We start from the raw sequence: 9840 nt of genomic DNA on the forward strand, positions 1-9840 counted from the left end.
AAAATCTTTTGGAAGCTGTATGGAATTCTAGTCTAGCTTCACCCACATCTAGTTCTAAGACCTACGACTTTCTTTCTCCCCACCACATCCCAGGAAAAAAAGAGGTGATTAGAAAGTATTAATCCAGGTTAAAACAAACAAACAAACCTATAATCGCATATTTGTTTCTTCTCAACTTTGATCAGCAGCCCCCTTTGCTGCCCACTTTATAGATAACAGGGTATAACAGCTGCACATTTCATGTCCCCGTTAATTTATCCAGCGGCTCTTTCAGATTATATGCTTTGGAGAACAGCTAGTTTGTGAAATGTCTTTTAAGAGATCGTGTTCTGAAAAAAATTATAAAGGGCAATACTAGGGGCAAGTAATAATTATAATAATAAAGTTGGAAGGGACCTTGGAGGTCATCTAGTTCAACCCCCTGCTCAGGCAGGAAACCCTATACTCAAATGAATTAACTCAGTTTAGCTCAACTTCGTTCTTGCAAAGAAATCTCACCTTTGCATTCTCTTTTGTGGCACCTCTTGTTTAGTGTCCCAGGCAGAAAGTATTGTTGGAATGCTGTAATATATTCATTTTCTTGCTGTTTGCGCATTCCACTTTGTTCCCCCCGTCCGTGTGCCATTAAGTCATGGCTGTATGTTTAACCCTGCATCAGCCTTCAAAATAGATCTTTACAGGGAGAAAGAACTGTATTGTCACCGTTGTGTTACGGTTAGGTACAATAGCAACGGTTGTCATTCACATCCTCCATTGTTGTTGATTAAGTGTTATTTCTCTGCATGTATGAAGAACAGTTCTTGATGTGAGTAGCTTAATGATATGTGAATAACCATTTCTAAGGGTAAAAAGAGAGGTGAAGCAAAGTACTTGAGCTTAGAGGTCTGCTTAGGATCAGACATTTATATATAGGATGAGTGATATGGTAGGACTTGCGGGAATGCAGTATAATTTAGCAACACGAGGTTTCATAAATGTCTCGTGTTTGTAAACTTTTGATTTGGCCTGAATTAACACTGAAGATTTAAGCTCCCTTTAAACAAGGATACATGTTTTTACAGAGGCTCGGTTCACATTTTATTTTATTTTATTTTATTTTATTTTAAAAAACTAAGGCACGATTGGGTTAAAACAACATGCTAAGCCATAAGTCACAATCCACAATGTTGGTTTACAGTTTGATCAACCATGGTTTGTGGATTAAGCCATAACTGGATGGGCTCCACAGTGCAATGAGGCATAAACCATAGTTCAAAAACTAGAATGGCTACATTCACAGGATATTGTATCCCCTCCATAGTTAATGTTGCTTGCACATTGAATAATTCTTGAGAAGTAAATCCTGCATTTAAGTTCTCATTCTGAACATAACATGAGGAGACCTATGTTTGTCTTATAATAATCAATTTATTTTTATTTTGGGATTCCAAATTCATGACATTAACATGCAGTGAGCACTCCGGTTAGAAGATGGGCTGATTCTGCTTAATTTCTCCATTAATAATACAAGTAGCTTCCCTTAATTTCAGTAATTGGAAATAGATTTTCTGTTGCTAAGCCATGCGATTATAAAATATGGTATCAGGTGACTGCACTGCTTAAGGACAGCAGTTATGGTAGTTCTCAGTTACCGTCATTAAGTGAAGACCATGAAGGTCACTTAGCAAGGTCTTCTCGTGACTGCGATGACCTGACATCCTGCAGGCTTCCCCATTGATTTTGCTTGTGGGAAACGTGATGGGAGGTCGCAAATTGTGATAACGTGACACCGGATGCTGCCAAACACCTGGATCGCAGTCACGTGACTATGGGGGCATGCATTGGGCAGAACTTTGGATTGGTAGTAAGCTCAACATTGTTGCAAGTTGGAATGGTCACTGAATGAGTAGTCATTCGGTGAGGACCACCTGTATGTTTGCTTGTTTTGCTTTTCCCCATAAACTGCACTGATAGATTGCAGCAATAAAATGATTTAGAAGCAATTCAGACTAAAACTACCAAATGCAAAATAAATCTTCGCGGTCTTCATGGATCTGCTGGAAGCTGAGGAAGCTAGGTATCAGTGGGAGAGAATCCCCCAAATATGAGTCGGCCATGAAGACCAACTTCCATTGGCTGAGACTAGCCAAACAGCCCCATCCCTTCTCTTGCGGGATCATGGCAAAAAAGCTGAATGAGGCAAGACCAGTACTGAAATCCATAAGAGTTACCATTGGCACCCCTCCTTCATAAATGGATGTTTTAGACAGAAGTATTTGGTTAAATTTCTTGTGCAGCTGCTAACTCAGAAAAAGATCATTTTAGCACCATCTGGATAATAAAAGCTGTAAAAGAGAATCGTAATGTACTCTGCAGACATACTAGTCTCGTATTCCTCAGTACATTTGAAAGAGTCATTAAAAGAATTTGCATTTATATGAGATGGGAAGGAGCGCAGCAGAAAAATTAAGAAGGCAGCCCGAAGCATATCTAGTCAACAGGGAATACCTCTGAATTGGACACGCACTAGCTTAAACTTTGAAACAGGATAAAAACATTGGTGCCAATGGTTTATGAATCTGTTGTTCAGTGACGGCTTACAGACGTAATCTCAGAAGGTTGAAAATGGAGACATGATCCCGGTGCAATGCCATTGTCGTAAATACAGGCCAGTTGTCAAGCAATCGAATTTTGATCACATGACCATGGGGATGCTGCAACGGTTGTTAAGTGTGAAAAACCCTCATCCGTCACTTTTTTCAGTGCTGTTATAAATGGTTATAAGTCTAGGTCAGGGGTAGGCAACCTTGGCTCTTTTATGACTCGTGGACTTCAACACTCAGAATTCCTGAGTCAGCTCTAGTCATCAAAGAGCCAAGGCTGCCTACCCTTGGTCTAGGATAATCTGTAACTAAATGATGAATGGTTGAGGATTACCTGTAATTAAATAGAGCTTTGGACAATTGACAGATGATTCAGTCCTTATGCTAATGAATCTTTAAGGTTTTTTTAAAAAACTGTATATAATTCAGATTCAGTATGCCATGTTTTTCATAACAGTGTATTATTTATGTCAATTTTCCCCTGCTTTCTTCTGTGAATTGAGGACTGACTGTTAACATACTATGGGACATCCAATACAGCATTTGGCAACATATTATATGATAAAAGCAAACGGAAAACCACCTCATGCATCACCCTCGTGGCCATGGCTTGTGCAGAATGGAGTGGTCAGTTTTTAAAAGCAGTGTAAGCAATCCAGCATAATATTTCAAGGCATAATATATTTTTGCCCTTTTTAGCATTTGAAAACAATTGCTAGACACATTTGGTATTATCTCTATCCCAGCGAAGGGAAATAAAAGTATCCTGCACTTCCCTAGTTCTAATCTTACCAATGCTTTTTTAAATAACTTAAACATCTTTTAGATGCTCTGATGTGTCTTTACACCTTTTTACCTTTAAAAAACATTGTTGGGGAAAATGTAACAAATTATCATATATATTGCATTCAAAATACACTTTTCTAATAGAATCCTGTTTCTGATACTGTACTTTATTAAATGCTTTGCTACAAGACAAAGTAATGCAGATTCTTGGTTTTGTCTTCATGGGGTACCGCTTTAAATTACTACTTTAAAAATAATACCTCGAACTGGTGATCTTACTACTGAAATTTACAGAAACGCACATAGCAAGAAATTTTGCTATAATGCAAAATGTGTTGAAACATTTTCCAGGTGAGTTATGATTAAGTACTGCTAAGAACAGAAATAGAAAATGTTTTTAAAACTCTGTTTCTGTAAAATAATAATTGGAAACAACATTTTTTTCCAAATTGACAGAGTTGTCACTTATAAATTAACTGTATTCCCAATGTAATTCTACATATAGCTGTCTTTAAACCGGAGATCGGACAAGTTATTATCATTCTCACATTGAGTTTCAAAATAGTTTCCTTCAAACATCAAAATGCTTAAATGATACTTTAAAGAAAGCAGACAGTAAATCTACAGGATGAACTTGAAACTTTCAATCCATTTGAAAACACACTTCACAATGTTTGAATAAAAGGAGAAAAAATTAAACAGGAAATGTGTCATAGGCCAAGATTCATTTGATGTTTAAAGTCAGAGGATATAGTATTTTTAGATCGCTCATCTACAAAACTATGTTGTTTTATATACCTCCAATCTACTATTCATCAGTTTTCCTAACAATGGACATCAAATTTTCTGAAGATAGATTTCTTTTAGCATCAATTTTATTTATTTCTTTTGGGTTTTTTCCTAGTCTAAAATAAAAAGCTCCAGCCATTTTATTTGCACACAAGAGTTTTCTTTAAATTTGTTATGTAAGATTGGCTTTAGAGTGAACAGCACCACTCCTCAAGCATGCAATAAATTGTTCCCATTACCAAAACAGGATGAAGTTACACATCCTGTGATCTTGTCTTCCTCAGCTAGAATATGAATATTCTCCTTCTAAGAATTACAAGACAAAGATAAATTTATTCAAACTATTTTGATTTCGAATAAAGATAAAATAGTTGGAAAAAGGAGCAAAGACGCTATAAGAAATTTTAATATAGCATATGAAACAAATCATATCTGAAATGTACAGTAGTTGCAAAGCATCAGATACGTCAAACAACAAAGGCAATAACTCTTTAAAGTGCATTTTATATTCAATACATGAAACTACGTATATGTGCTAACAAGAAAATATGTTCCAAACACTTTTTCACAAAGAAAAAAAAATACATTTTACTCAGTTTGATCCCTTTTTCCCCAAATAAAGTATTTTACTGTACATATTTTAAAATCCCAACTTTTTCCCCTAAAATAATCGGCTAAAACTGATTCACTTTAAGAACATATCTTTAAATATGTCAACACAGAGAGACATATACAAATGTGCATAAACATTCAACTTAATCATGGTGCATCCATCAGCATCAAGTTCACAAAATTTGTATTACAACCATGTCTGAGTCAAGACCACAGGGCTTTTTTAAAAATAAATGATTATTCCTTTAATATTATCTTATATATATGTATACGAAAACAAAAAAAATCTGTATTGAAGTTCTCTTAGGAATACATTGTTGCTAGTGTGCCATTTTTTTAGCAGAAATATAAAGGCAATATTTTGGAGAAGCATTTCCTTTATTAATGAATAGTAAAAGAATATTAACCTAAAGAAGGCAAACATTCAAATACTTTTAGTGCAACAGTCAGTGGAATTTTTATATATGATTTGTAACAAGTACAATATAATATATCAAATCCAAAAGATCTTCTGAATTTCAAACATTTAGTTCTTTAAGAACTGCTTTCATTCCAGCTCTTTATTCATTTTCTACTGCTGATAGGAAGAAATTGCATAGGAATTTTCCTCACCATATTCCCTGTTGAGGAAAAAAGGAAACTTATGAAAATATGCAAAGTTATTTATAGTTTACACCTCAGAGGTTTATCCAATTTTAATAGAATTATTTCAAAGTAGGCCATTGGAAGACTGCTGCAGAAATGTTATTCTTCTGAGCAGCAACTTACCCCCGGGGCCCATAATGGAAATCCTATATAGGCTGTCGTAATGGGTCAAAGACAGTTGTGCAATTAATTTGGTCCCCATTCCATGCAGGGCTTTAAAGGTTCTCACCAACAGCATGCTCATAACATAATGTTATATTTGACTACTATAGCTATGTAGAAGATCCTTCAAAAAAAATCTATTCATTCTTTTTCTTCCAATCCTCTGAAAGTGCATTTTCTTACTCTAGATCAGTGGCCCCCAACCCTTTGGGCACCAGGGGCCAGTTCCATGGAAAAAGGTTTTTCCGCAGCCCGGAGAGGGCGTGTTTTTGCATTCTTCCTGCATCTTGTGGATGGGGCTTCGCTTGTTTTCACGGCCCGGTTGCTGGCATGCCGCGGACCGGTGCCGGTCCACAGATTGTGGGTTGGGGACCCCTGCTCTAGAAAGAGCAAAGCAACCTAGAAGCTTTTTCTAGTAGCATAGATGTACATGTGAAATGGTCAGGGCATTTAGTGTCCACTAATGTATCATGTAAAAACTTTAAAGCGAGAAAACAAGATGTACTGTATTATCATTATATAGTCACAACTGACATTCTGTTGCATCATCTCCCTACTCTCCACTCCTACCTCATCTCTTCTGGATTAGCTTTCAAGTAATTTAATGAGAAATATTCTTGGTTCAGCTCTAGGTCAATACTGTCTTCTCTATATCTAATAAATTCCCTTCTATTTATCTCCATCAGATTGATTTGGGGTATGTCATATATATGTCTATATATTTCTGTGTACACACACATACCCCTAAAATTTCACTAATCAATTCAACATGGAGAGTCAAAGTAATTCTAGACACATACCAACTTTTGCTTTGGGATCATTTGTAATTATGATATTGAAAATTCAGTAGCTTTTCTTAACAAGAGTTTTATATACTGATTTCTATTACTACTATTATTATTTGTTATATTATCATCTATTAAAGTTTCCCAGCAGTTTCAAATAAAAACATATTTTAGATAAGGAGATGGATAAAATTTTACCTGTCATTTTCAGATTTTAATTTCTTAGCTGCTTGTTTGGACAATTTAATCTGCACATCCATTCTGTGCAGAAAATCTTTGGCCGAGAGTTCTTCAGGTGGGGGAAGTCGATTGTCGGACTCTGGAGGACTGGGAGAAGAACTATCTTCCTGAGCAGTCATAGGTCTTTCTTCACAAGTAGCGGGATTGTCAGACTCATCTTCTGGAGACTCCAGTGAGTTACATCCATTAAACAGCAGCGCCTTTTTCAGTATAACTGGGATATTTAATGTTTTTCTAAGAAATATGCAGTCATTTGTAAAAAGTTTATTTGCTCTTTTTATTTGCTCCATCTGAAACAGAAAGAGTTATATTTACAATCCAAGTGAAGCAAGGATTAAAATAGCCTGCAGCTACCTTATTACATAATTTTATTTCTGAAGATGAATCTTTAATGCGGTTAATTTTTGGCTATCCTTCCATATGGGGGCTGGTATTGTTACAGCTGCAATACCAGATCTTTCATACAGGCATATGTAAAAGTTGGTGGTGGTGGGGGAAACCATTTTGGAAACTAATTTACATCTCTAACTGAACAAATTAAAAATGGAAACTCAATTTTGTGTTTTGAATTTTTACAGCAATTCAGTTTCCAAAAGGATTATATCATTTTCATACATTAACTATAAAAACCAAATGTTGCCTCAGGCATTTGTTTTCACAAAGAACTAGCAACCTGATGCTCTAGTTGCTAATTGCAGTTTAATAAATAATGTACCTAAAGCTATTATATAACTAGAACTTTTACACTTTCTCCCCATAACCACGTTAAAAGACTATTTTTCATTCCGCAGTTTAATGATTGAACAGCATAAAGTTTAGAAGACTCTTATAAGATCTCACACTTTTCCCCCAGAAACTTTTTAATTTAGGTTTGGCATTACAGACCTATTGCAATACAACTCTCTCACAGGCCCACATTTGAAAGCAATTATAATAAAAGTCATCACCTACCTGGATTAAAAACTGTTTTAGTCTTAAATGTGGTCTACAACTCTATGGAAATTGTCTCAATTTTGAGTAATATTCAATGTATATTCAATGCAGCTAATAGAATTAGTGTCTCAGAATGAGCACGTATACCTAGGTTGGCTTATTATGCATACACTCTTCAACCTTTTCCTATTAATAGTGATGTATTACAAATCTTGATTGTGCCAACAACGGTTGCTATTCAACAAATCATAACCATCATTTCAGCAAGGCAAACTTTCAAATGATTTATAATCGAAACGCCACAGTTCAAAGATAGGAAAGGACAGCAATTCTGTAATGCACGCCATCTTCTTATGTTCAAAGACTGACTTTCATTTTCAACCTTCAAAGGGCCCAGCGATCAAGCCACGCTCAAAGGAAAATTCCAAATTCAAGTCTCTGTTAGATACCACATCCATTCATTGCAATAACTCTACAGTTGTAATGGAGACCTCTGATGCCCTCCAAATCTCCTTTTGTATGAAAAGACTGTCTGTCTGAAACCCCCTACCGATTCCCTGTGCGCGGGTTAAGATGTGACCCCTTAATATTAGCTATATTGGTCTGAGATGTGCGTTAGATGAGGAGAAAATCCAAAGTTATGTAAACTGCTTAGCTCAAAGAGACACACCAAGTCGGCTGCAATGATTCCAGTGGAAAGCACTCTGCACGAGGGCAGAAGCATTTCCCTCCTCCTCCAGCAAATTCCTCTAGTTTTTGAGAAGTGGGGAAAAAGTGAAAAATATGCCGTTTTTCACCCAGAAGCTTTCCTATCTGAGGCTGACCAAATCTAGCAGGGATTACTGGACTGGAGCTGGGGATTTGAGAAAAGTTCATATTCTCTTGTTTCAGCTGCAGAGTCTGAGTGTCAAAAGTGGGTGCGTGGCAGTGCCACCAAGCAGGTCCTCAGCATATGCTTATGGAAAGGGACCCTCTGCCCATGCTCATGGAGGGGGGTTCCCTGTGCCCTTGCTCATATTGGGGGTACCCTCTCCCCTTTATCTCACGGAGGGGGGTTCACTGTGCCTTTGCTCGTGTTGGGATGCCCTCTGCCCTTTATCTTATGGAGGGGGGTTCCCTGTGCCCTTGCTTGTATTGGGGGTACCCTCTGCCCTTTATCTCATGGAGGGGGGTTCCCCGTGCCTTTGCTCATATTGGGGGGTGCCCTGTGCCCTTTATCTCATGGAGGGTGGTTCCCTGTGCCTTTGCTCATATTGGGGGTACCCTCTGCCCTTTATCTCACGGAGGGGGGTTCCCTATGCCCTTGCTCATATTGGGGGTACCTTCTGCCCTTTATCTCACAGAGGGGGGTTCCCTGTGCCTTTGCTCGTGTTGGGGTGCCCTCTCTTTCATGGAGGGGGGTCCTTTTACCCATAACGGTAGAGGGGGGCTCCTTGTGTCCTTCCTTGCGTTGGAGGAGTAATCCTGCCTGTACTGGTGGAGGGAAGACCCTCTCTCATGGAGAGGGGGTGCCCCCTGCCCATGCTCACGGAGGGTCTGTGCCCTTGCTCGTGTTGGGGGTGCCCTCTTTCTCTCATGGAGAGGGTTTCCCTCTGGCCTTCCTGGTGTTGGGGTGGCGAGCTCTGCCCATGCTGGCGGAGGAGGCCCCCCCCCGATCCCTTGCTGGCAGAGAAAGGGGGCCCCTCTGCCCTCTTTCATGGGGGGCGCCCTGTCCCCTCGCGGGTGGAAGAAGGGGCGACCCTCCACGGGCACCTCCCCAGAGCCCCGGCCGTGGCCTCCAGGGGCTCCCGGCCAGCCAGCCCGCCTCCCTGCTTACCGTCACGCCGTACTTGAGCGCCAAGCCCGGCAAGGTGTCTCCGGGGCTGAGGCGGTGCTCCACGTACCGCTCCGCCAAGGGGGCGAGCACCGTGGCCGTGCTGCCGTACGACCGCGTTTTGGTGCGCGCCAAGCCCAGCGACAGCTCGGCCTCCCCCTCGGCGGCGCCGGGTCCGGGCAGCGGTTCTTCCCGCAGCGACAGCCCGGGCAGGGGCAGCGACTCGGCCATGGCGGCTGGCAGCTCAGCGGCAGGTCGGGGCCATAGCGGGCAGGGCAGCAACGGCGGCGCCGCTTCCCTCAGGAGGCCGCCGAGCGAAAGCGGCGCCCCGAGGCGCGAAAGGCGGGAAGCGAGCGGCGGCCCCGTGCGCGTGCGCGCTGGAGACCCGGCGGCCCGCGGGCTGGGGGCAAGGAGCGCGCCTCAGGCCAGGCCGCCCCTCTGCGCCTGCGCCGAGGTTCGCGCATGCTCTGGACGCGCTCCCCGCTGAGGAGAA

General features: G+C 40.5%; 1 protein-coding gene across 1 annotated transcript; it reads right to left on the reverse strand.

Annotated features, from left to right (window-relative positions):
* Nucleotides 1-4545: 4545 nt before the first annotated feature.
* On the reverse strand, nucleotides 4546-9729 carry LYSMD2 (LysM domain containing 2). Its single transcript, XM_039359007.1, has 3 exons — nucleotides 9351-9729; nucleotides 6560-6891; nucleotides 4546-5389 (listed from the first exon to the last, which is right to left on the reverse strand). Exons 1-3 carry the CDS (start codon nucleotides 9576-9578, stop codon nucleotides 5341-5343), a joined length of 609 nt encoding a protein of 202 aa, XP_039214941.1. The 5' UTR covers nucleotides 9579-9729; the 3' UTR covers nucleotides 4546-5340.
* Nucleotides 9730-9840: the final 111 nt, after the last annotated feature.

The sequence above is a fragment of the Crotalus tigris genome, unplaced genomic scaffold (genome assembly GCF_016545835.1).
Source record: "Crotalus tigris isolate CLP2741 ecotype Arizona unplaced genomic scaffold, ASM1654583v1 scf7180000019068.10715455, whole genome shotgun sequence".
Lineage (NCBI taxonomy): Eukaryota > Metazoa > Chordata > Lepidosauria > Squamata > Viperidae > Crotalus > Crotalus tigris.

What these genes read in the sequence shown, in the direction of transcription:
- LYSMD2 (XM_039359007.1), bottom strand. Translation starts at nt 9,578, where the DNA reads ATGGCCGAGTCGCTGCCCCTGCCCGGGCTGTCGCTGCGGGAAGAACCG. An exon ending in CGCTCAAGTACGGCGTGACG is followed by an intron (nt 6,892 to 9,350) that starts GTAAGCAGGGAG and finishes TTTCTGTTTCAG; the next exon opens with ATGGAGCAAATAAAAAGAGC. An exon ending in TTAAAATCTGAAAATGACAG is followed by an intron (nt 5,390 to 6,559) that starts GTAAAATTTTAT and finishes TTTCCTCAACAG; the next exon opens with GGAATATGGTGAGGAAAATT.